The sequence below is a fragment of the Sphaerodactylus townsendi genome, linkage group LG11 (genome assembly GCF_021028975.2).
Source record: "Sphaerodactylus townsendi isolate TG3544 linkage group LG11, MPM_Stown_v2.3, whole genome shotgun sequence".
Lineage (NCBI taxonomy): Eukaryota > Metazoa > Chordata > Lepidosauria > Squamata > Sphaerodactylidae > Sphaerodactylus > Sphaerodactylus townsendi.
Genome location: NC_059435.1, coordinates 54817109 through 54845077, shown reverse-complemented (window position 1 = coordinate 54845077; position 27969 = coordinate 54817109). Strand labels below are relative to the sequence as shown.

General features: G+C 43.2%; 1 protein-coding gene across 8 annotated transcripts in view; it reads right to left on the bottom strand.

Annotated features, from left to right (window-relative positions):
* The window catches only part of CACNB2 (calcium voltage-gated channel auxiliary subunit beta 2), a 158940-nt gene that overhangs the window by 110621 nt on the left and 20350 nt on the right, over nucleotides 1–27969 (bottom strand). Inside the window, exon 1 of one of the 8 annotated variants that reach the window (XM_048510597.1) lies at nucleotides 45–694. The exons of the other annotated variants lie outside the window; for them this stretch is intronic. Within the exon in view, the coding sequence (XP_048366554.1) occupies nucleotides 45–92 (48 nt within the window). The 5' untranslated portion in view covers nucleotides 93–694. Of the gene's footprint in view, nucleotides 1–44; nucleotides 695–27969 lie in introns of those variants that run through there. 8 annotated transcript variants of the gene reach the window in all.

The following is a 27969-nucleotide window of genomic DNA, read 5'->3' as shown; positions in this document are numbered from 1 at the left end:
TCAGCTCCAAAATCATCACCATTCCAAAACAATCAGAAACTTACATACGAAACCCGTACTCGCCGCCGGTGTGCCAACCCACAGCACTGCATGAAGAGGACAGCAGAAAACACTCAGTATATGGTCTCACCAAGCTTCAGTCTTTCTTGTCATTTCCTCTGAGACCTTGTCCATTCCTCCTTGCTCTCCAGCCCCAGGAAAGGAGAACAGGTATAGAAATCATTCAGTCGAACAATTTTTAAAATATAGTCCTGCAGTTGATTTTTTTTCCTTTCAATAAATCAATCCCTTCTCTTTCAGCTGAATATGTAATTACTGAATGTCTCTGTCCTTCTCATAGTACTGAAATGCATCTACACTGAGATTACTCTTTTCTTACTTGGATTTCTGTTTACTCTAACTGCTCTGAACTTAGAAAATAATCTAACAGAAGAACCTTTTATCTGTAGCTACTGAAATGCCCCTTTTCTGGTTTCTTGGTGCTGCCATTGCTGCTGCTGTAGCTGCTATTACAGGCTTCTTCCCAATACACAAACTAGCAAGAGCTTCCTTAATTCAGCATTACCTTTGAACCACAATGGATATCTATCTGATCTGTTATTTATTCCCCACCTCAGTCCCCAAGCCTGAAAAATGACTGAGTCTAGACTTTAATTCTCTCTGGATTCTTTAGACTACAGAACCACCGCACAAATTGTCAGAAGCTTTGTCTTGCAGTACGTGTTTCACATGAACTGCAGACAGAGATTTTGACTGGCTGCAATACCTGACTGGCTTAGAAACTGCAGCTGCACAGTATTTTCCTCCTGTTGACAGTGACCAAAAAAAAAAGATTTCGAGATAACACTAAAACACATGCACAAGTTGTATTTGCATCATGCACCTTTTTCAGGAAATGAAGAATGCTACTGTAGGTTCATGGTTATTAACATTTAGAGAATAAAATCTCTTGTGAAAAGGCTGGCTTTTTGACAAAGCAATGTTGATGTTTCTTTATAAAAAGAGAGTCCTTTGAATGAGCAACTCACTTGACAGGATGGTGTCAGACACAGGTGTCTTACAGGGTATGTATGAGAAAGAAACAGCAGTTTAGTTCTGAATGGGCAGGGAGGGAGGGAGAGAGGAAGAGATTAAATTGGGAATGTAGCATTAGAGGTGTGCATGATAAGCTATCTGGGTGTTTGCTGTGAGTTTACAGTACAATCTTTCCCCTTGCTCTATCTTCCTTGTCTATTTTTAGTGAAGTAACTATTAAAATATACCAGACATTTCTTGTGTCCTGTGACCCCAAAGAAAATTATGCAACAATACCCCGGAAATGCTTAGGGGTGTGGTGAACACATAACTTTGGTGTCACTAGTGGGAATGTATTTCCTTGGCAAGAAAGTTTGATCCATATGGAGCAACCAGCATGACTCCTAACATAAATTAGAGTACCTAGCAAAAAAAAAAAGTTTGTAACAGCAGGCTTACATAAAATAGAGAGCAGTAGTAGCAACTTTATGAAGCTGTTCTTAAAGCAGTCATGAAAAGTCTGTGAAGAAGGAAGTGAGAAATGTGTTTGAACAGCTGCTATGAACAGTTAAGTTAGCAAAGAAATCAGCTGTAAAGACCTCCAGTTGAAGGTCTTTAGATGATTTACCGCTGTGCTTCAGCTGTAGAAAACTGCAGTCAGCTGAGAGTCAAGAGGCTTCATTTATGTAGAAACCTACTAGCAATGATGGGATAGAAGAGAATGTGGAAGACTAATGAATGATAAAATGCTGGGGTTGGGGGGCAGGGAGAACTGCAAGAAATAAAAGAGAAGAAACTGCAACATTCACTGAAAGTAAGTAACTTGGAAGAGGTCAGCTGAAACCTGGAGTCATGGGTGAGAAGAAATTCTTGATAGACCTTTGTATCCAATGAAGACAGACCTACATCTGATATACCCTGGAGACAGACCCCAGCAATGGAAGAAATCCATAACCCTGTGAATAATGAGGGTAAGCAGATGAAACAGAAGAAATTATGCACTATATGGATAACTGGAATGATGGACAGAGAGGGAACTTACTGGAAGCCATCTTGAAGAACAACATTGCCCTTACCTGTAACTGTTGTTCATCAAGTGGCCTTCTGTGCAGGCACACATGGGTCTGGGCATGCGCAAACCTTCTGCAGTGGACACTGTCTAGCTTTTATAGAAAAATTTGGAACTCTCCTGAATGCTCCCTCTCCCTGTCCAAGCGCCATGGGGTACAATGGGGAGGAGTGAGCATTCCCCTCAGTTCTTTCTTTGCCCCTGCAAGTGAGAACATTTTGTCTGCTTCTTCTTTTGCACCAAGCATGAGTGTTTTCTTTCTTTTTTGATTATTTGACCATGGAGTCATCTGGAGCATTTTTTAAAAGGTGTTCCACTTGTGGGGCTTCAGTGGCCAAGAATGACAGGCACGTGGAATGCTTCCTGTGCCTTGGGGAGAGACATATAGAAACCTGTGATAGGTTTAAGAATGGCTGTTTGGATCAAGACAGGAAACTGGCTCGAGGGGAAAAAATCCCTTTCCTGGAATCTGTCAATGAGCCTACTATTTGATTATCATAGGAAAGTCCCTAGAGATCTTTTGCCAAACAGCAAAATTCATTTAATTCATGCAAGTCTAAAGAGAAGCACATCATTAAGAGATGTGTGTGCTTTGGGGGTTGGTCATGCTGTTTTTGGAGCTAAATATTTTTGATTTATATCAAAATATATCAAATTTGTATCAAAATATATCAAAAGATTGAGTGTCAAGTATTTCTTTATTTAAAATATTTAAATCACACTACTTCAATTTAGCCAGATCTACTACTTAGGATTATAGATTCCAAAAAAGGGCAGAGATCCAAGGAGCAGAAATAGGTCAAACCTCAGTCAAAAGCCTTTTGACATCAGTCTGGGAAGAGCAGGTTGAAGGAGTCCAAAACAGGACCCAATGTGACAGGCACAGCCATCCGTTTGATACTGATTCCAAACCTGGCAGCCAGGTCCTGGTGGAAGGAAAAGACTTTATTTGCAAAAAATGCATCAAAAGAGTCACAGCTAATAGCCAAATTGCTATCCATTTTAGAAACCACTACAGGAGTGGTCAACTACTGAATTAGCCTAAACAAACTTCTGGATGCAGATACAATGGAGGCAGAGGAATAAGATCACTTCCCCTTCTTCATTGCCACTTCTTAGACCTTCAAATGCTTCTACAAAGTGTTTTCAATGTTTTGTCACACATCTACCCCCAGCATTGCTCTAGCTATTCTGAGTACTCTCTTTGTGTCCCTCAGCTTCTCTGTATACCAGGGGCTAGGGAGGTTTTAGAACAGGGGTAGGGAACCTGCGGCTCTCCAGATGTTCAGGAACTACAATTCCCATCAGCCCCTACCAGCATGGCCAATTGGCCATGCTGACAGAGGCTGATGGGAATTGTAGTTCCTGAACATCTGGAGAGCCGCAGGTTCCCTACCCCTGAACTAGATGCACATTGATCCCTAAAGCTATTAGTTGTGTTGTAGTCTTAATGGATGGATAGTGCTGCAGAGTGAATGGAGTCCATTCCAGCCTCTGCTCCTGTTGGATGACTGTCTGCAGAGTCAACAGACAGAAGTAGTAGTTCTCCTCTGAACAGGAGGACATCTTCATCTTGGATGATTCACGCATGCCCACTTCAGCTTCCTGTTTCCAGTGGGGTCAAATGTGACTGTACACATGCGATTTTATGCGGTGGTGGTGGTGGGGGAAGCTAATGGTAGCATAACATGAATTCTTTTCAGAACACTGACACTGAGTTATTCCTTTGCCTGGAACTTTGGGACAGTAGAAAATTTTGAATTAGAGCTTCCTAGCTGTCACAAAACACTTAGTGGTTGCATGACATGTAAAGATCAGTAGAGGGTTCTGGTATCTTTGTCTTCAAGCCTGGTCAGGATTTATTTCTTTTTATCCTGTTGCACGCTTGCTGCCCTCTCTGGTTTCTCCCACCAAAAAGGCTTTCTGGGAAATTGTTGTTGCAGTAAAATCATGCTGTGTTGCAATGTTATTGCTGCAAGATCCATCTTCATACACAAAACATGGGCTCATTCCGCACATGCAGAATAATGCACTTTCAAACTGTTTTCAGTGCTCTTTGAAGCTGTGCGGAATGGCAAAATCCACTTGCAAACAGTTGTGAAAGTGGTTTGAAAACGCATTATTTTGCATGTGCGGAAGGGGCCATGGGTGACAGCTCCTCGTGCTATGTCCTTGCTTCACAGACTCTGCCTTCTGACACAGGAGGAGGGAATGAGAGAGAAGACCTGGCCCTGCTGCCAGCCCCACTCCTGATGGAGGAAAGGGGAGGAGAAGGCTTTTCATTGCTTCTACCTGGCTTTTGCCCACCTTGTTTGGGATTGGGGCAGTGGTAGGATTCAGCCTATTCGCACCTATTTGGTAGAACCGGTAGCTGATTTTTTGTCTAGTTCAGAGAATAATTGTAATCCCACCACTGAGTCCTTTCAGAACCGGTTGTTAAATTATTTGAATCCTACCACTAGATTGGGGCCTCTGACCACCAGTTTGTGGTGGAACAGCTCTGGCCCCACTCTCAAGGGCTGCCAGTGTGTGTGGCTCCGGTCCACTTCAAACGAGGAAGCACTTCAGCACATTGGCTCACCAGGACAATGTCCAGTTGGCCCCTTGGGTACAAATATCTATGAGGCATCATTATCATAATCAGTAAGCAGTGGTGCTGGTTGGTGGGGACATTGGAACTGTTGCATCATTTCATGGTTTCCAGAACTACCGCATTCCTTTCAGACCTATATAAACAAGAGGTTCATTCCCATTCTCTACTTTTTCATTGAATAACACTTTGGTAGCAGTTGCTAATTAGCTTTTTGTGTTTGTATTCTGGCAAGCTGATAATTTGGAAGTCATGTCTAATTATGTGAGTTAGCAACAATGAAGGCAATTCAAAATTCTATGTTTGAGGCTGCAAAAATATTTTGACGTAGGGTACTAATTTAAGAAATACAAAATTCGGGCAAGTGTTTGTACTTCAGGATAACATCATTTTATTCAAATTACTTGGGATGCCATTCGTGAAAAAGCTCTGAAATTGTGAGAAACTGTGGAACGACTTTGTGGTCTGCTTTAGGATGACAGCTGTCCCAAACATTACTAAATAGATACGGTTTGTAACATTTATATTATTCTGCTGAGTGGTGTAGATTTCTATCGAGTGGTAATTGCTTACAGTTCTTAGTTATACTGTTACCAAATTGCCCTGGAAAAAACATTGACCATTATAACCTCTTTAGTTATCCAGACAATTACAGTGGGGACCTTTGAATAGCAGATTCCTGTGACGTAGCCAAAATCCCCAGACTTTCCTGTGATATGGCTAGCAGGAACTCTGTATGAGAAAAAAACAAGTCCAAACCCTCACACTGGGCTTGCAGAAGTAGCAACGGTATGGCGGCCAGTGAGTTCTCCCCCAGTGAGTCTCCTGCTAGGTCACATCCTCAGCCTGGCAAGCCTGACTACCAGTTTTCAAGAGGGCTGGGAGAAACTGAGACCAGTAAAGCACCGCTTTATTATTGTTTGGTATCATTATCATTTACTTAATTTCAAATCAGGCTGTAGAGTGTGAATCTGCAAAATGGGTCTAGGGACAGATACCCGTAGATGGGATTTTTCTATAAACTCAAAGAAAGTCCCAGGTTTGCAGAAAAATCTTTTTTAAAAAGTTAAAAGACCCCTAAAATAATAGAAGTAGCACCTGTAGCATTAAGAAAAGGATGCCACTGAGTTCTCAGTCACCATTTTGGAGTTTGGTAGACAACCATAATGGGAGAAGAAAGGAAGCACAGTAAAGCCCAATCGTATAAGATCTTGAAAGTTAAGTGGGGTTGGTACTTGGATGGGAGACCATCAAGGAAGTCTCTACAGTGGCAAACCACCTCTGTTTTTCTCTTGCCTTTCAAGCCCTTTGCTGGGACTTCCATTGGTCAGTTATGATTTGAGGGCAATTTATACACATACGAATGTAGACAACCACAACAATATTGCTGCGCTTTCCAAGCCTTGTTTCTGTAAAGCAAACCTGTGGGTAGGAGAGCAGAGATGGAGTTGGAGGTCAAAACAACCCTGGAAAGAGTCTCTACTCTGTTCCCTATAGAGATGATAGTAGATTGTATATTCCTCTGCCACACAACAAAGCATGCTGGACCTTCTTTGTTGCAGAATGCTCCACCTGAGTCCTAGTGCCTACCTAGCCCTGCTCCCCTCATCCATTTGAAAATAAAAATAGATTTTGGCATAAATGCTCTCGTATCAAAGGACCATGATCAATATTACACAAAATAATGGTTTTGACAAAGGCTGTGCATGAAAATGAATGATAATTTTCACATTCATTTGGGACTATATTCTAATGCGGAAGCATACAACTTTCTCAACTACTATACCTCAACTGAATGAGCTATCATCTTTATGGGGAACAGAGTACAGTCTCCCTCCCTTGGCATGTCATCTGTTGCAGGAGGACTTACTTAGGAACAGGCCCTATGGCGACCACTGTAGATTGATTACCCAGAATTCCCAGCCACTATGCAGGTGGATCCAGCTTTTCCTGCAGAGACGTTGTCAAGGGGTGGGGGGGGGGGAGGAGGAGGGAAAACAATAAAGATTGCTGGGCTAACAAGTGGGAAAGAGAAAAGAAAGCAAGAAAAAAAGACAGTTTGAGGGGTGGCCAGAAAGAGACTGAAGAAATGTAGGGGATGAGATGCAATGGGAAATGAGATGTCTCTTTCAGATACCTCACTGATTATTGCTTGTAATGTATACTTAATAACATGAGCAAAAAGAAACTTCCTATTCTGAAGTGCTTACATCCTATCTTTCTAGGAAAGAGGAAGAGACTAGGGGGGAATGCAGGTCTGTAGCAGGAAATTCATTTCTACAGATACATAGGCACCTTTGCTACTGATACATGTGACAGGGAGTTTATGTGCATTGCTTTTTGCATTAGTACTTAAGATATCAAAATTTTTTTTAATTCTAATAATGAACAACATGTACATATTGTGAACAGGTTTCAAACACAAATAGTTGCTAATGTTTGTGATCACTCACTTTGGTTTCACTGCTTGTGTGATCCATTTGATTACAGATGGTCTGTGTGATCGTTTCTATAGAAACCAGGCCATTTTACTTCAATCTCTCCTTGTTGCTATGGTGTATTAAGGGCTGCTATGGTTAAAGTGCCACTTGATGTGTGTATGTGTGTGTGACAGCCACTGTAACAGAGAATATTGATTTAAAGATAATTATCAATACTGTAATGTGTAACAGGACCCCAATTAGTTGGGCACACTCAGAATTGTTGGCCAAGCAGACGGGCAGAAATTGGTAGTGCGATTATTCCATGTGCGGCTTCTCACTGGTTGATGCTAATTTTCTGTGTATCTGTCATATTTTTAAATGGCAAAAATACTTCCTCCTCAGCTTAACGTTGGCACAATTTCTCTTAAAGACCAACAATTCTTTCTGCCTCTAAAGCTCCTTCCTAGTTTGAAGGAACAGACATTGTACAGGGAGCTACTGACCTAAAAAGGAAGTTTTCCCAGCCCTCGCATGAGTCATCGTATATCTACAAAAGTACTTCATAGATTCTTCTAAAGCCAACAGCAAGCAAGAATAATTGCAAAAGTCTGCTGCCCTCTCATGGTGTCAGGCTGAAGATGATTAAGTAAAAAATTATTTCATTGAATAGCAGGCCTTTTTGTAAAGAATTACAATTTTCTATTCTTTCTTCTCTTTTCTATAATGTTGCAAAGATTAATAGTGTTTAAATACAATGATGTCATTCAGTTAATTTAAGCTGCGTTGGAGATCGCTTCCATAAATATATTTTTATTCATATGCAGCTTTTGAATATCATAGTATCCATTCCTAGATTTTTTGTAAATAAACTGGGCATTATTATTGTGATCTGACATGTGACTATGAATGCTAGTATTATCAAAGCACTGAAATGCTCATGGTTCCAACGCCATGGTTATCTATATGAAGAAATTATATATATATATAGTCAAATGGCAAGAAAGTCATATTGGGAACCAGGGTTGTTTGGAATGCTTCTGCTGACTTACTGAATACTGTTATTAATCTTGATCAGAAATTTTATGAAACTGACTTTTTACTGGGTCTGTATGTAAAAGGCTTTACTGGATGATTCAGTCAGGGAGGAATAGTATTCCAGTAAGTGAATCCTGGAATGTACATGATTGCGAGGGTATATAAACCTTTCAATAGTTGAGTAAGATTGAATATTTTAAACTGTGACAACTGATCTGTGGTCAGTTTTGCCATCTAGTGGCCAAAACCAGATAGAGAACATTTTACCATCTCTACAACTATTAGCTGAGCTGGTGTTGCATTAGTGGATACTAGTTGCAAGGTTCTGGATCCATTTCAAGCTCCTGTTGCTTAGCTAAATATCTTCTAGACTCTGAACATTTATCACCATCAAACAATCCATCTTGGACAAACTTTATTTAAACCGTGTCTATGGCACTCAAATGGAATCGGCAAGGCACCAAAAATCAAAACTTTCAAACATTTAAAATGTTAAAGTAGCATTTCATATGTACAATATGTACAAAGTAGCATTTAATACGTCCAATATGTACAATATAGTCATATGAATATACTTAACAACACAGCCAAGGAAGAGGGTCAATACCAGTTATTGGCGGTAAGAAGAAGAGAAAGAAGAAAAGTAGGAGGGAAAAGGGAAAGAAGAGGGGGAGGAAGAAGAAAGGTTACTGGTAGATGATAGAAGGATCTCCCTGGGGAGGGAGTTCCATGGTTTTCGCACTACAAGAAGGCCCTTTCTTGCATTGCCAAACATCTAGCCTCAAGTGTGGGTGTGTATGTCACTCAAAGCAGGGCCTCCAAACATGACCGGGATGGATGGGTAGGTTCATATAGGACAGGGGTAGGGAACCTTTAACACTCAAAGAGCCATTTGGACCTGTTTTCCATGGGAAAAGAAAACACTTGGAGCCGCAAATAATTTTTGACATTTAAAATAAAGATAACACTGTATATATTGGGGGTTTTTACCTTTTACTCCAGGAGGAAGCTGAAAGGAATGGGGGGCCAGATTCTGTTCTCTTTGAGTCTTCCAGTCAAAGGAAGGGCAATGTGTTGGAAACAGAAAATAATTGGAGTGAACCACTGGCTGTGTTGGTGGTACCAGATAGAGCAATTTGGATTGTGGGCCCTGGACTAGGTTTTCTGGATGATGACCTACTAGCACTCAAGGGACTTCACCTATTAAGGTCAGGGAAGAATGTATTTAGCAGAAAACGAAGGAATTTATCAGGGGGTATGGGTGCACCATAAGTTATATATATGAGCGCAGTTTGAGGCTTAGCTTTTGGAAAGGAAATCTTATATTAGATTCTGATAGGTTTCCTATGAGGCAAGTGTACAATAATTAAGACTATCCACTGAGGAGGTCTATGCAAAATGTGTGGATTCAATTGAAAATCGCCAGTTGATTTTTTCCAGGAACTGTCTGTTTTCTTTCAGCTCATTGAGGAGTCACATTCTTGGATTCCTACCAGAAAGAAAAGGAAAGTGCTGGTTACAGGTGACTCATGGGTCCAGGGCAGGCTTGATTCCCTGGCCCAAGGTGTGCTACTTCCCAGGGGTGTGCTACTTCCCAGATTCCTGCTAGGGGACCTACCAGATATATTTCACCTTTATACTGAGAACTTTGAGAACTTATCTCTATTGGATGTTTCATAGACTGTTTGAAGACTGTTAGGAGAGGCAATCAAAAATCATGGAAGCAGGTCTTTGCAGCCTGGAGGTTTGAGACTATTGATGTTCCCGAGGTTTGCTGCAGTTGCAACAGTATAGCTCTCTGTTTTATTCCTTGCTGTTTTGGGTCTATAGAGCTGGTTTTTAGGATTTTTTGCACTTTTGCATGTTTTCATTAAAACCACACACAGCACATGTTGGTGTTGTGAGCCTTGTTTAGCAGTCTGATGGGTAACAGTGGAATTGACCACCTTAAGAGGTGGTGGGCTCCTGCTCACTGTCAGTCTTTAAGCAGCATTTGGACAAACACTTGTCAGGGATGATCTAGGCTGGTCCTGCATTGAGCAGGGGGTCGAACTGAAAGGCCTATATGGCCCCTTCCAATCCTAAATGGCTTTAAAATAATCTCTAGTTTTGAAGTAGCAGGAGATCTGAGTAGTCTTTTGTGTATCTTCAAACATTTTCTCCTGTTCTCCCTTTCCCAACAGTACCATCCTAAACAGGTCTACTTAAAACCCTACTTTCCACAGATGTGTTTCACGGATGTGTATTCTCAGCCTGATCTAAAGTGCATTTGGGTTGGTTCCTTTAATATGCCAGAATTTCTTTTATTTGTGGCTTGAAATGAATGGGAGCTGTTAAGTTACATCATACATGGATTTTTAAAAAGATTTCTGCAGCATATTCTTCATTCCTTTGTAGGCCATGTTTAGGGCTTATTCATGCATTATATTTTATCATTTATTCATAATTTAACAGCTCACATATGTTTTCCACTCTCTTGAGAAGTGCAGTATGGGAAGGAAACCCACACCATAAGGTAGTTTGACTTCTGTAATGAGCAGAGTCTGTTGTTTGAGTATCCCCTCATTCAATCAATATGATGTGTGGTTCAACACTCTCAGATTACTCTTGCAAGTAGTGTTTTTGCATTAGCAGTTAAATGAACACTTCTGCTGTAATATAAAGTATAAGCATAAGCATAAGCATTTTATTGTCATTGTTCACGCACAACGAAATTTACAGCAGCATTCCTCGATGCACACAATTTCAGACTCATACCCCATCCTCACTTTCCCCTTCCTCCACCCTTCCCTACACAGCCCCAAACACATCAACACGAAGCCGAAGAGTTTAGCATAGCCACAGCTCTAGAGTAGAAGCTGTCTCTAAGCCTCTTTGTCCTAGTTTTGATAGACCTGTATCATCTGCCGGATGGTAAAAGTTCAAAAAGAGAGTGTGCTGGATGAGACGGGTCTCTCAGAATATTTTGGGCTTTTTTTTTACTCAAGCCCAAGTTTTTATGTTTTTTGTGAACAGCTGACCATGAAATTTATTGCAGTTAAAATAAATAACAATAATAAGCATTACTGTAATTGCCTACTTTATGAAGAATGTAGATTCCCACATAGCTAGGGTTTTTTTTTTCTGAGTCACCTTTGCACCAATCCCAAGGAAATGTTGAAAGAAAAGGAGAAGAAAGAATTCATCCACAAATTAATGGAAATTAATCTGAGTGCTGAAGTCTTCTTTCAGTTGAGTTGTCTTTTTTTAGTTCAACCAGTTTTTTAAAACTTCTTTTCTCACTCAAAAGTCACATAGGCCATTAGCGAAAATAACTAGGCTCTCTGGACTGCAGTATCCCCAGTTTGCTGGCATCAAGCTCCGTGAATCCATTTCATTAGTTCCAGACAGTCATTTGATCAGCTAACACTGTGTCTGGCCAGCACTGGTCCTGGGATGTGAGTGAGTCAGCTCAGACACACTGCTTAAAAAATGCTAGCTGACTGATGAAATGATCAACAACATGAGACTGTTATTAGTATTATAAGTGGGCACATAGAATTAGGGAAATGCAGACAACCATTAGGTGTAATAAACCAATGGGTTATGACCAGGTATAGAGACATTATGAGTTAGGAAAGATGGTAGGCTTTGAAGAGAATCCTACACAGTGGTGTACTATAGTAGGTAATTTGCATATTGGATCTGTTTGTCTAATACATTGCCCTGAGGAGAAAGGGAACCATATTTTATTTACTGCCACCTTTTAAATGTGAGAGGAATCCCTTGCAACCCAGATATAAACTATTTCAGCTGAGTCATGAGGATGAAATGACCCACAGAGGACTCATGATTTTTGTAATTTACAATTTTATGTTTCTTTTCCCAAGTTCCTATTTTGCTTCAGTTCTACCGGTCTCTCTCTCTCTTTTTTGATCAGCTGAGGACTGTTGATCCCCATACACACATACACAGTCACATACACATTCATTTGAAGTTCAGGAGAAGGGACTGTGTTACAAAACAGGAACCTGATTTTTTTCTCATTCTGTGTATGCATTCATCCAGGATGTTCTAGTGCAGGGTCCTGCAACATGTGGCTCTCCAGATGTTCATGGACTACAATTCCCAGCAGCCCCTGACAGCATGGCCAATTGGGAATTGTAGTCCATGAACTTCTGGAGAACTGCAGGTTGCAAACCCCTGTTCTAGTGCCTTGTATTATTTTATTTTAACAGTTTTTATAAACACTCCATAAAGAAGAACATCTGTTATCACAATCCCTTTGTTTAACAGTCACGCTGTAACCCCTGAGTAGATAGGGAAATCCATACAACAGAACTATGGTTAGAACTATTCACCTGTTGCGAGACTGCATGGGTCTGCATGGACAGGAACCAGGGAAAGTCTCAGTCATTTGTACTTTTCCCCTTCAAGTCAAGTTGTCCAGCTTGCATTTCCCAGTATTGTTAAAAATGAGCAATTGAGTTAGGAGAAACTAAGGTTTTTGTTGCTACACTATTATAATAGTTTCCACCCTCTTTTAATGTGTATGAGGAAAAGGGAGAACATAGAGCAGAAAGCTGGGAAGATATTTAGTGTTATTCCTGATAGCCTGTCATGAGAATTAAATTACCAATGGAGTCCTAGTGTAATCATAAACAAATCTCCTTCTCCTAGTCAGCTGATGGTGTACCCTATTGTAATTATATATCAGCAATCAGCACTGAAAGCTTAATTACATTTAACCTTTTGTTCATAATTAATGTCCATTTTAAAAAAGCAAGATAGCTCATCTTGTTAAAGCACATGATTGGAACAGAATGCAGAAACCAAATGGTATGTACCTAGTGATGTGTATAAGTAGCACTATTTAAACTACTTAAACAGTTCAGTGCGGCATCATATGTCCCATCTCATGATGTCATCAGGCCCCGTCCAATGCATTGCAGGGTTTAATGGCAGGTGCCCAGAGGTGGGGTCCAAAAATTTTAATAACAGGCTCCGATTGTGGTGGGATTCAAACAGTGGCGCCGCCGCTCACACGCACCTCCAGTCCCTATTGAGCAGGAAGGTTGCTTTAGTAACCCCTTCTCGGCACTCAGAAAAAATTAGTAACCACTTCTAGAGAAGTGGTGAGAACTGGTTGGATCCCATCTCTGCAGGTGCCCCCAAAGATGACTGTAGTGGTTGGGTAGGTTTATGTGGGGGTAGGTCCTATGGTGTGCTGGTCCCAGACCCCTTTGGGATTTAAATGTCAATGTCAGAACCTTGAATTGGGCACAGAAGCACATTGGGAATATAGTGTAAGTGGAACAAAATGGGAATGATAGTACCCTGTGATCCCCTCTGGCTGTAGTATTGTAGCCACAGCATTATCAGTTGAAGCTTTGGAACACTCTTCAAAGGCAGAATCATGGGGGGCACTCTGCATTCTAGATGTAGCAGGGCATGCCTCACAGTACCAAGGAAAGGCCACAACTACCATTGCCACCTGCTTGTCAAGCAAGAGGGTGGAGTTCAGCAACAATGAACATGTTCTATTAACCCTGATGACATTGTCCACATGTGCAAACCTGTTTTATTTTTTTCCCTGATCTCATCTGTTTTCCAACTTATTTCTAGTATTTAATTTTTGGTTTTTCAATGTGCAGTTTGTTGATCAGAGTATCTGGTGAGAACTGAGGAAACCTGGATCCAAAATTGCTCTGCCATAAAAGCCCATTGGTGAACTTGGGCCAATCTGTCTCTTCCTCACCATATCTCAAAAGGTTGTTATAGAAGGAGAGAGAGACCCTTGGACACCACCCTGACCAAGACTGGCATTGACAGATCATGTACAGAATTTCAGAGTGCATTTGGATCTAACCGCATGGATGGAAAACTTAGTTTGGACATTTTGTTAGGACCACCTTTTTTCATCTCACTTAATTTACATATGCCCTTTCCACCCTCTAGATACCACTGACCTGACAATGCTGGTCCATACTTTTGTAACCACTGGACTGGATTGCTGAAGTTTACTGTATGTACCAATTCCTTCAAATCTCCAATCCATCCCAAGGAATAATGGTATGCAGGATCAGTCTCTCCTCCTTTTTGAGCTTGATTTTGCGTAATGTCACATCAATAAAAAACAAGATCAGTAGCCTCAGGGAGATTATTTGCAGAGGGAATTTTGACCTGGCATCCTTGACCAAGACCTGGTTGGACAAAGATGAAGTGGTTCCACTCACTCAGATGACCCCCCCTCCCTGCAGGCTACTTGGTCATCTGTCAACCTTGAATGGGGGTGGGGGGTGAGGGGGTGGAATGGCAATCTTCATGCAAGATTTGTTCTCCTTCCAGTGATCCCTGGTACTGAATGTGTTGACCTAGTGTGGGATGCCAGTGAAAGGGTAGGTGTTCTTCTGGTTTACTGTGCACCTAGTTTGCCAGCTGACGCCCTACTGAGACTTACAGAGGAAGTAGCCAAGTGGGCATTGTCCTTTTCCAAGCTATTAGTGTTGGGGGACTTCAGTGTCCATACTTAGTCTGTCTCATCGGGGACTGCCTCAGACTTCTTGGCTGCCATGGCAACATTGGGACTGTCTCAGGTTGTTTTGGCCACACGTATAAAGTAGGCCACATGCTGGATTTGGTCTTTTGTGTGGTTGATATGAGTTCCGCAGTTCTGTGTGAACTAGTGATAGCCAGCATGGTGTAGTGCAGGGGTAGGGAACCTGCGGCTCTCCAGATGTTCAGGAACTACAATTTTTCTACTGTCCCAGTTCCGGTAAAGGTACTCAGTGTCAGTGTTCTGAAAAAGAATTCATATTTATGCTACCATTAAGCACCCCACCACCACCATACATAAAATGCATGTATTACCCAGTCACATTTGGCCCCACAAAACAGGAAGCTGAAGTGGGCATCGCGTAGAATCATCAAGGTGAAAGATGTTTCCCTGTTTGAGAGAACTACTACTTCTGTCTATTGACTCTGCCAGACAGTCATCCAACGAGGAGCAGAGAGGCTGAATGGACTCCATTCCTCTGCAGCACTATCCACATCCATTAAGACTACAACACAACTAATAGCTTTAGGGACCAATGTGCATCCTGGTTGGGGGTGAGGCCTGCTGGCTCTCCAGATGTTCAGGAACTACAATTCCCATCAGCCTCTGTCAGCAGCCCAGTGGCTGGCCTGAACATCTGGAGAGCCGCAGGTTCCCTACCCCTGATCTAGTTGCTCTGTTCTGGGGCTTCCTAATCTCGCTCTTGCACCATTGAAAGTTGCTTACCATAAAGTTCTTTGAGCAGCACAGTTTTTCCTCTCATGGGCATATGGTGACAAAGACAGTTCTACCGGTGATTCTGTGGTCTATCTGACTGGGTTTGGTAGTTCCCTTACCTTGCTCCTGATTGACCTTGAGTAACTTAAGTGAGAGCCAATATAGTGTTGTGGTTACAGCGTCAGACACTAGGATATGAGAGTCCCAGGTTTGAATCTCCACTTTGCTGGTTGACCCTGGATAGTCACATACTCCCAGCCTAACCTACGTTATGTAATTGTTGTGAGGATAGAATGAAGGAGAATGATGTAAGCCGCTTTTGAAGCCCCACTGGGAAGAAAGGCAGAATACAAATGAAGGAAATAAACAATAAACATGGGATCAACCCTGGGAAAGCACTGAGGACACTTTGTGCTACTGTCTGTACAGTTGTGCTCTGGGAAGGTGGAAAGACAGAGTCCTCAAGATACATACTCCTCCTGATTGCTGCTGCTATCTTGTAAGCCTTGCACTCTGTATGATAGCGTTGTGATACTGGAAACACAAAAGTTGCTGGGGTAAACAGGAGTGGGTTGTGTTGTCCCTGAATGCAGCAGAGTATGTTGCATTGGTGGGGTTGACGGCAACAAATACTGGTGTGTGGGGAAATGTTTTCCTTTCAATAAGCTTCTGAAAAAGTAACTCACAAAAGTTCAAGCTGGAATGAACATTGGCAGTCTTTAAGATACTACTAGACTTTTATCTTATTCTGATGGCACAAAGCCTCATGCTGGGACCTTTTCCATCAACGTGACTCCTGAATTGAGAGTTTGAACTGGGGACCCCTCATATGCTATGCCACTGTCTAATGCATTTCTCTACAGATATATCATGTCCTGGTATATATGGCTAATGTATAAACTACAGTTGCTAGGGAATTCCTAATGACCCTAATTATTGCTGTTTCTGCCTCAGATATGTGCCAACGTACATATATGATTTCAAGCCTGAACGCTTTCTGTTTTGCCACTGATCCGTTATTGTTGGCAAGAGGTTTTGCATTCTTGCTGGCTCCCTGTGGGATTCAAGCAATGCCTCATGTTTACTGCCTAGGTACTTCCCCCCAGGGAACTACTGCAGAGATGATAGTAACACTGTTGTAAATGTGTGTTTGTACATTCTCTTGTTGCTGTTTAAGGATCTGCATTCTCCTTGATTGACAAACAGGCAGTGCTCCTGAGCACCTCACCCCATGTCCACATCTGAACACTTGTGTGAGACAGGTCTTCAGTGTTCTATTGGAGTTGCTGCTACCAACTGAACTGCAAAGGCACATGGGAGGTGCAGGCAAAGTGGCTGTGGCTCTTTCCCTGTGGTTCTGCATAGCATAATGAAATGTGACTGAAGGAAGGAACCAGAGGTGGGATCCAGCAGGTTCTCACAGGTTCCTGAGAGTAGGTTACTAATTATTTGTGTGTTCCTAATTGGTGATTTTGCCACGTGATTTTTGCCTTAGTTATGCCCCTCTTCTCAGCAGTAGCGCGCAGAACTTGGAGCAATCTAGCAGGAGGTGCACCGGCATGCGTGGCAGCCTACGTGCATTCGTGCATTCGTTTCCTGCCCAAGGACCGTTTCCTGCCCAAGGATTCGTTTCCTGCCCAAGGACCGGCGCAGCAGCTGCATCCTTGCTACACCCCCGCCCAGGAATGCCCCACACCCAGAATGCCCGGCCACACCCCCTTCGTGCCCTGCCCAGCCTCATTGGCGCTACGTCACAGTTTGAATCCCACCACCATGGGAACCTGTTACTAAAATTTTTGGATCCCACCACTGGAAGGAACTAATATTTTTTTAAAGTTTTAAACAACCAAACGATACCTGAAACCTAAGATACTAAAAAACTAACACTAGTTCCAAGGATTTTAAAGGAAAATATCAAAATGAATGATTTCCAACGTTGTTGTACCTTGAGGTATTCTACAGGTTACTAGGAAAGATCTGAGTTGTTTCTAAAAATGAGAAAAGAATTCATGAAAAATAATAGATAACAGAAACATTGTAAAAGTAGCACCAAGCAATCAATGGGAATTTAAACGAATAGAATTAATCACTTTTATAGGAATTTAATATGAACCTAACAGCACTGTGCAGTGCCTGTTCACTGTCAAAGAAAAGTTCACAACCCAAACATTACAAACCACGAATTGCAATACAAATGCTTCACCCCATCGAGCACTTAAAATCTGCACTAAAAGTTTGCTAATATTCCTAAAAAGGCAGAAGCATTTTAAAAGGATGGTATGAATTTTCTGCTCTGTTAATGATCACACTCTCCAGAATATCTTTCTGAAAACATAGAAACACATTAAAAAAAAGAGATTACTTACAATCTAATTTATTTCATAGTCATCAGAACCATGTCCTAAGAACAGAAAATGCAGATGCTAATTATTTTAACTTATTGTCCTAAATAGCAAGAGTGGTATAATGGTTAAGAACAGGTGGACTATGGAGAACCGGGTTTGATTCCCCACTCCTTCACATGAGCAGCAGACTTTTATCGGGTTAACCATAATTGTTTTCCCACTCCTACATTCCTGCTGGGTGACCTTGGACTAGTTATAGTTCATTCAGAATTCTCTCCCCACCTACGTCACAAAGTGTCTGTTGTGGGGAGAGGAAGTGAAAGGAGTTTGTAAGCCACCTTGAGTCTCTTTACAGGGGAGAAAGATGTGGTCTAAATCCAAACTCCTCTCTTCCTTCTTGTAAAAGGAGAATATGCTTTTCCCAAGATAAGTATGGGACTTCAGCACACTCTGCCACCTTGATAAAGCCACTAGATGAAGGAAGAGCATCTCTGATGAGAAGAGAGTGCTACAGGGAAAGGAACAGCCTTCCTGTGGAGGACAAAAGTTGCTGACTTCTGCCAACAGATGACTTTTTTGATCATGAGAGTGGCTTTTTCAAAAATAACATCCAAGGGATGCCAGTCTCCTGGTAGGACCTGGAGATCACCCAGAATTACAACTCATCTTCAGACTATAAAGATCAATTCCCCAGGAGAAAATGGATGCTTTCTAGGGTGCATTCTATGACACAGTATTCCACTGTGGTCCCTGTCCTCCCCAAGCTTCATAGCCACATCTCCAGGTGTTTCCCAACTTCGTGCTGGCAACCTTACCCCCACCCCCACTAGTGGCCAGGGGTGAACAAACCTCACCAAACCTGGACAGTATCATCAGGATAGTCTCCCACAAACTCCCTGAAATTTTGGTGCTGCTAGCCTAAAAACTGCGCCCCCTGCAAGCCGCAAACTGAAAAAATACAAAAAACCACAAACGAACCTAAATTTTTTGCGCCCCCACCCAGGTGCGCGCCCGTGCAATGTGCATCCCCGGCCCCCTGGTAGCTATGCCTCTGTTTCACTACTAGGCTCCCTCCCAATCCCAAACTCTGTTCTCCCTAGAAAGCCCCCCTCCCAAAAAATTATCTAGGAATTTTCCATGTTGGAGTTAGAAATTCATTAAATGTACCAAGTGACCAGGGTCAATCAGTCCTTCTCAGCCTAAGCTATTTCACTGGATTTCTGCAAGGATAAAACAGTGGAAGGGGAGACCCATGTACAGTCATAACCTGACATCTATGAACAAAAGCAGCCTTGTTAAGCTCGGGTTTGTTGGAAGGAAGCTAATATTAAGATCACATGTAATAAAAACACAGTATTTCATACCTTGTAAATTGTCCCCGATTTTTTTTTGTTTTGTTCACGAAAAGTCAGAAAAGTGTAATACAATAAGAATGTAAAAATAAAATGAAAAGAAAAAAGGAAAATATTAAATGTTGCTTTTCTTACCTTCTTATTCTGAGGTTTAGTATCTAAAATATTATTTTCATCCTGAGTTTCGTCTGCATTCGATTCTTCTTTCTTTTTTTGATTCCCTGCTTTGTGCACTGTATCCAAGTTTTGCTTTTTATCTGCCTTCCCTGTTTCTTCTTCATTTGGGGTCTCTTCTACAGAGACTTCTGCCATTCCACACCCTGAGTAATGCAGACCAACTTTCCTGACAAACTATTAGGTATAGTTACCTGAGTACTAAATATGTGCCAAGGTGCTAGCAACAGGATCAACGCCAGATGGAGGAAAGGCAGACATCCGAATGTAACCTTGACACCTAAGTGACAAAGTAAAGTTTCTAGCACACCTCATTTGGTGTCAAGTTCTAGCCATCCAGAGTGGACTGCAAAAACAGAATGTGGATAGAAAATATTTTGGAAAAGCTCATCAATCATTTCCAAAAACTTCAAAGATCATAAATTTATCTATATATTTTATTGTATGTGCATGACAATATTATTTAGTCATCAAAACCAGGGAAGCAAACAATCAATGTCTAAAAAAAATAATCACGAAGAATGAGATAACAAGGGGAAGGAAGTTGATTCACAATAGTCAAATATAGATGAAACATGCTTTATACTACTCCTACAATGCTGTGATATTGAAGTACAAACTCTTTAAAATAAATATAAAATACTAGAGGTCTGCTCCTGTACCTGATTCCAGTCAGCATCTCTGCCACTTCAGTGATGCTGCGCATACAGCAATCACTTACCAGTCAAAACCATGCCCAGCACAGTGGCCAATGAAAACATTTCAATGAACACTGGTTAGTTTCACATGTAACAATAAAACTTTATAGGTATGAAGCTGGGGAGATCCTCAGGCTCATGCACTTGCTCTTTTCCTGTCCTTGTACATGGCTAGGAAATTAAACACCTCCAAAGACATGTGGCACTTCATCCTGATCACAAAATATTGTTTGCTCTTTGCTCTAAAAAGCAAGATTCCAAACCACAATTTAATTCTGGTTAAACCACAGAGAACACCAAAAACTGTCCTCGAGAACAGGTCAAAGGATACCTTTGCAGAAACCTATTCAGGTCTGTTCAATGTTATTCCCTGGAAAGTGTTCTCAGGATAGCGTTGTTAGTGTATTAAATACATATATGGCCAAAAAGTTTGGAATATGTATTGTTTTGGAGGAAACACCTGAATGAAGTAACTAGGTAAAATACCACTGCTCCATGACAATACTTTTCCAACAGTGCAATCCAGATTGGGGGGGGGGGGGTGCACTGTGTCCAGAGATGAAGCAGCAAAGACAGCATCACCTTCAAAGGGGCTCTAGGCAGCACAGGGAGGTGGGAAATTCAAAATCCCTCCTGCCACCCAAAGAGCCCCAGAGAGGAAACAGACTTACCCCACTGTATTCATGGCGTGAGTCCAATATTTTGTCCCTCTGTGAACAAACCTGCTAGATCCTGGGGCACTTGCTTCTTTTCAATTTTTTTCCCCACGCTTCCATGGACATTTTAAGGAATCCCACTTCCAGGATTAAACTGTGGTTTGAAATATTGTTTTCTAGAGAAGAATACAAGCCATAGTTTGTAGCTCACATGTAACAAAAAGCTACAGTTTGCTGCAAAAGTATTAGTATTTCATTAGTGGCTACAAATGAGGGGAGGGAGTGGTAAGGACGGTAGGAGTTGTGGAAAGTGGCACCACATCACAGCTGATTTATTGCGACCCCACAGGCTTTTCAAGGCAAGAGACTTTGGAGGGAGTTTGCTATTGCCTGCCTCTGCATGTGCTGAGAGAGTTTTGAGAGAACTGTGACAGCCCCAAGGCAGTGGCATAGCTATAATGGGGACATCCAGGGACAAACACCTTGGGCGCCCCCCCCTCCCCACTGGTGAGTCAGTGGGAGGCAGAAAATCATCCCTACATCCCTCGCCTTGCCCCACCAGGTCCAGAAGAAGCTTTTCAGCCAGCTGCTCTTTGCAGCCAACTGAACTAAGGGCAGGGGGCAGGGCACCGGGGGGGGGGACTGGACCCAGGCACCATTCCCCCCCCCCACGCCTCTGGCCCCAGGCTTCATGTAGTGGAGCAGGGAATCAAACCTGGTTCTGTAGAAGTCCACTGTTCTTAAGCACTATACCACATTCACTTACTGAGGAAACATGATTTCTCATTACGTCAGAACCATGTCTATGCATCTGCAGTTTTGCAATTATATACTTATATTGAAAAGAGAGGGGAAGCCCATTCTTTGTATGTCCCATTATAAATCACTTAACTATAGGTTCAAAATCCCATAATACACATTAACATCTTATAAAAGATGACATTGATACTGCCTCCCCAGGCTTCTGGGTCCTTTTTGTATTTTTTTGTTTGATTTTCATGGTTTTTACAATGTATACTTTTAATCAGTTAGCCACCTTGGTGGCCCTGATATGTGTAGAAAGGCAGGGTATATTCTCTGTAAATAAATAATGAGCTCCCTCTAAACTAATGGCTAGTGGTCTCCAATACCAGCCTCAAGACATTTTTCTTTGCCAGGGGATTTGTTAGAGAGCTAGGTGAAAAATCTAAAAGATCTCTTACATGTCACAAGAACAAGGTACATACAATTAAGGCTATTCACACCAGTAGAAAGAAAGCTTTATAGAATGGTCTTGTGTTTATACCTTATGGATTGTCAACTGTCTTTGGTACCTTGGTTGGAGGCAGAAGGGAAGCATACAAATGCTCTCAATAAATAAACCAGTTGTTTCATTTCTATTATTTGTTCATGCTGCACTTTTGCTATGGTGTGCCCTCCTGTCAAAAAATGTAAAGACTTGGGTGCTGTGTGGTTTCCAGGCTGTGTAAAGACTGCTGGGATCAGAATATATGCAAGGCAGTATCTCTGCCACTGGAGATATATAGGACACAACTGCTCCCGCTGTGGAACCTGACCTGACAAGAATCAAATGAGGTTGAGCAATTCCACTCCCAGTTGTCACCCTGTCCGTGCTGATATATCCAATGCCACCACTGAAAGCACAACAGAAAACTGCCCTTATCCCTGTTCCAATAATAATTACACTGATCAATACTAAACAGATACATTAAAAAGTAAAAACATTCAAAATATATAGCTAACAAGTATTTTTACTACTCCTGAGAGGCTACTTCTGTACTTACAAACATTTTTTTTACAATATGATTTACTTGCCCTGGACTAAACAGCAACAACTGGACAAATACCAAATTCGTTTTTCCCTAATAATGTCTGGAGGTTGTTAGCATTTTCTGCACATGGTCTACTGCTAAGGGTAAAGTATGATCTCAGCATTATCTTCTTAATTGGTTTGCTGCTGAAATGGACAGTGGAAATGGAAAACAAATTATATTCCCCGAATTTAAAAAAGTTTTTGAATAACTGTGCAGGGAAACTACAAAAATCTTGTGAATATAGATTAGCGAACTGGGAACAAATGGGTAGAAGGAGAAACAGGCAATTTTCATAGAATTGTGGCAACAGATTGCCTCCAAATATGATGCAAGATTTTTAATGACAAAATGGTGTTTTACAGGTCATTTAATACATGATTTATAAGACAACTGGAAAACCTGCTGTCAAGTGAGCAACTGCCAAGGTCTGTGCTGGAAAAGAAAGGAAGATTAAATATTTTACACTGCAATTTATAATGCAATTATACAAATCTGCAGTCTCTATGCAGTTCTAGGATGGGTCATAAACAGCCCCATCCAATCAGGGGACCAGAAGGACTTATGCAAGGCAGTATCTTTACAGTGGTGTGGCCACGCACCAGCGCATTCGTCCACCCTGGAGCACTTACCCCAGCAGACATGGCAGATGCTCCAGTGCCTACCCATCCCTCAGCCCCAGGCTGCAAAACCTGGAAGTCTGGGCTGCAGTAGGGTTGTGCTAGCATCCTGATTGAATGCTGGTGAGTGTGTGGGGGGGAGGGCGGGGGGTGGGGGTGGTAGGGCATTCCCAGGGATGGAGCCAACATTAGACAGCTCTTTCTTGGGGTTGACAGCTAGGAGCACGCCAGTTCTCCTCTATACCACCCTTTTGGTAAGCCCTATGGGGCTTTCCAACGGCAAGCTAATTTTGGAGTTTTGTTGCTCTCTGTGCTGCCAGAAAACCCTCTTGGAAGCAGATGGGCAGCACTGCATTGGAGCCATGTCCCACCACCTCTGGCTTTTGGATGGGGCTGTGAAACTCACAACACTATAGTGGGTCTTTCCAGCAGCAAGAGTTTCGGAGCTTTTTCTTGCTGCCCGCACTGCCAGAAAGCCCTCTTGGAGGCAGAGGGGTGGCACCGTATTGGCGCTATGTCCCGCTGCCTCTGTGGCTTTTGGATGGCACTATAAAACTCCCAACACTCCCAACTGAAAACACTCCACCAATAAGTACACCTCAGCATCTGAGACTATCAAGTCAGCAAGCAAATAAATGCAGTATCGTCAACTGTGACAATATTGTTTCTTCACTGAAAAAGCATTGAGGAAACTAATAGAGGAAGAACCTAAATTGTTCCACTTTTGATATGACCTGCAATTAGTTTTACTATAAAGTGAGCTGACTCCTTAAAATGTGGCCCAATTAACCTGATTTTTTTTCAATATAGAGGCTTGATATGTAATTAGTAAAACTTACATCATCATGAACATAGCACCCTTGATGACAAGCTTAATATTTCTGAAAGGTATCTGTGCTGCAAATATTGCTATGTCATTAAACTGAATTTGCAAACTCTGTAATATTCCCACTTTCTGTACTTTAGAAGAAATCTGCTTGCTGTACAGTTTGGAAGAAATCCAGCACCCCCATTTGGCCTACAACAGATTATTTTTTTCTGGCCATAGCCCAAAGAAAGGGGTACAATCTAGACCAGCTTGTGATACAACGAACAGCAATACTTACAAAGACACACACACAAAGATCTGGTCAAGCTTGGCACTGAAATCCAATGGCCGTCTATAAAGTCAATTCCCATGATGAAACATTTTTCCCCTGAATGTGGTTCAAGACACTACTGGTTGCATGTAGGGGGAAAGAAAATTATACTCATGTATAGATGGAGAAACTAAAATTACTTCTAAGTATGTTCATAATACTTATCATGAAAGTTTGAATTTTATTCTTACATTTTCTTTGTTCATTAGTTATTTTGTTTTGTACATTGCCTTGCCTTTTAAAATGCTTAACAGATCTAGTACAAGAAATATCATATACCGTAACCCACATCTATATATATAAAAATCTATCAGTGTGTTTTTCTGCTGACAGGTAATCTCCCAAACTACTGGACCGATTGCTTGAAATTTTCACACAACGTCACATTCGTGTGTGGCCAGGTTTCCATACTGTTTCCACACCTCCTGTTGTGTACATGTCACAATTGTGCCAGTTTCTGTGTACATGCCACACCTGTGACAGTTGGAACCACAGTTTTGTCCCGCAACAGTGCCATCTGCTGGCCGTCAAAGCAACACTCTCTGATACAAGGGAAACAACCATGCCTTCCTTGAAAACTGCCCGCCATCTGGACATGGCCCACCCAACCTAGCGGAGGAAGGGGAAGGTGAGGGAGGGTCTGGGGGTTTGCTGGACCAAACACTCTGAAATTTGAACACAACGTAGCTCATGCCTCCCAGCGTGTTTTAAGTTAGGTAATTCGCCGGGAAGGGAGTGAAAGAGACAGGGTCCGCCACCTGGACATGGCCCGCCCACCCTAGCAGAAGAAGGGGAATGTTAGGACGGGACGGGGTGCCATGGAAGGGAATGGGAGAGAGGGAGGGGAGTGAGGGGCCCCTTGCCCCTCCCCTCCCTTGCAAGCATTGTACAATGACACATGTTCGAACCGTTCACTTCCCCTTTTCTTTCTTTTCTACTTCACCAGACTGAGCCACAGCAACGCATGGCCGGGCCCGCTAGTATGTATGTATGTATGTATGTATGTATGTATGTATGTATGTATGTATGTATGTATGTATGTATTTTATTTATTTATTTATTTATTTATGCTTCAAATTTCTATCCCGCCCCGTCCCCGAAGGGCTCTGGGCGGCGTACAACATATAATGGATACAATCATAAAATATCATAAATAAACTAAAACTTATAAAAGCAGCGAAACTAACTACACATTAACATTTAAAATGCGAAATGAGTAAAAGCACAAGTATAGGTATAGGTGGCGCCCGATACCTAATATCAAATACTTCCCCCTAGAGAGGGGCGGCAGATCTTAGTAGATGTTAAGGCCCAGGTATAGGGCCAAAAGGAGGGGGGCACCATCAGCGGCTGGTCTCTCCAAAGGCCGGCCCGGAACAGCTCCGTCTTGCAGGCCCTGCGGAACTCACCAAGGTCCGCAGGAATACCGGACATGCTGGTGGAAGAAGCGTTCCACCAGGCGGGAGGCCAGGGCTGTGAAGGCCCTGGCCCATGTGGAGGCTTTCCAACAGCATCATCGAGGGCGGGAACCACCAGCAGATTGGCCTCTGCGGAGCGAAGAGGCGTGTGGGGCTACTGCCAATAAGGGGTGATCGCCGGTCACCGAAGATCACGAGGGTCCCCAGGCCACGTAAAAGGCCTTAAAGGTCAACACCAACACCTTGAAAGCGATCGGAGGAACTCTGCACTGGGAGCCAATGCAGCTGGCGCAACACAGGCTGAATGTGATCCCCAGCTGGCTGCCTGCCTATTGTGAGCACTTGCTTAGCGCCGCTTCCATGTTGGACCGAAGTTTCAGTCTCGGGGATTCGAGCGCAAGGGAAGGCCAGCGTAGAGCGAGTTACAATAGTCTAACCTGGAGGTGACGTTGCATGGATCACAGTGGCCAGGTCGGCTTGCCCAGAGAAGGAAGGGGCCAGCCATGGCCGGGCGGGTGCAAGCGGAGATGGAAAAAAACAACCCGGGTTGTATGGGCCACCTGGAGTCTCCATGTGAAAGAAGGCAGAGTCAGGTGGACCCCAGGTTGATTCGCGCCGCGAGGAAGGGTCGGCGACCAATGCTGAGCCCCTTCCACACCGGCGGCTGAAAAGTCCGCCCCCTGCGCTGACCAAAACCAAAGGATCTCCGTCTTCGATGGATTCAGTTTTAACCTATGCTCTGTCGCTAACCAACCAGCAACCGCCTCCAGACAATTAACTGTAGAGCCGCGGGGGCGGCGGCTGCTCCCCCCTCCATCGACAGAATGAGCTGGGTGTCATGTCGCATACTGATGACAAACCAGCCCAAAACTCCGTACCAGCTGAGCAAAGAGGGTGATGCATTAGTGGATATTAAATAATAAGCGGGGATAATAAGCCCCTGGGGTACACGCAGAAAGCGGGCACTTCCGGGAGGCTTGATCCCCGCACCTCACTTGCTGATTCCGACCCGGAGAAAGCGAGGCAATCCATTGAAGGACCGTAGCCCCGCACTCCAGAAGCTGACCAAGCGGTGGGTCAAAAGGTCATGAAGATGCGACCATATCAAACAGCTTCGCGGTAAGATCTAACAATACCAGCAGCGCCCGATCCGCCGGAATCCAAGCTGTATCGCGAAGTGGCTATCTGTGGCGGCGACGAGAACAGTCTCCGTCCCATGCCCAGCACGCGAAAGCTTGGACTGGAAGGGGTCCGAGAAAGCCGATGTGTCATCCAGAAAGCCTTGAAGCTGCTCCAGCACCACTCTCTCAATTACCTTCCCCAGAAACGAAAAGATTAGAGCCGGCCCAGGTGATGGTGGCCAGATCCCCTCGGATCTAATGATGGTCTTTTTAAGAGTGGGTGGACCACTGCCTCCTTCAACCCATCCGGGAAGACCCCTTGCTCAAGGGAGTCATTGATGATACTCAACAGATGGGGTCGTAGCTCCTCCCGGCAGGTTTTTACAAGCCAGGAAGGGCATGGATCCAGAGGACAGGTAGTAGGTCTAACAGCAGCCAAGGCCCTGTCGACAGCAGCTTCAGAGAGCAGGGAAAACTGGGCCATACAAGGGCCTGAAGACGGCAAGGGAGCCTCCAGTTCGGTAATTGTATCCAACGTCGGGGGAAGGTCCTGGCGGAGCGACGCGACCTTATCCACAAAAAAGCTCATGAATGCCTCACAGCTAATGCTCAATTGAGAATTTGAAGAACTCTCCGATAGGGAGGTTAAGGATCGAATTATCTTGGAACAGTTGTGCTGGGGCGAGAACTGGCGGATCGCTTGAGAGAGGAGGAGAAGAAAGTTCTCTTCGCCTCCTTAGAGTAGCATGCATCTCATAGGCTTTCATAAGCGATCCTGTAAGATGTTAGCGGCTTCGTCACGAGATTTCCTCAAACTTACGCTCTAGGCGTCCTAAGCACCACGTTTCATACGGCGTAACTCCTCCGTATACCATGGAGCACGCCCGGGGAGTGAAGCGTAGAGGAGCCGCCGGGGAGAACAACAAACTTCGATGGCATCAGAGCGGGGAGTTCAATCCTCTATCTGCTCATCGAGGTGTGCGGCCGAGAGTTCAGGAGTCCACTTAAGAGCATTCAGGAAACCAAAGTGGATCCATAAGTCTCCGCGAGCGAGGCGTAAAATCAGCCGATACCGCCTGGAGCAGAGGCCCGGTGGAAAGGGCACGTCCATCGGACCAACAGAGGCGTAATGGTCGGGACCATGGCACTCTGTCAACCAGGAGGGATCACGACCAAGTTAATCCCCAACCCAAAGACCAAATCCAGTGTGTGCCCAGCCTCGCCCATGAGTAGGGCCGAATTTACTAAGGAG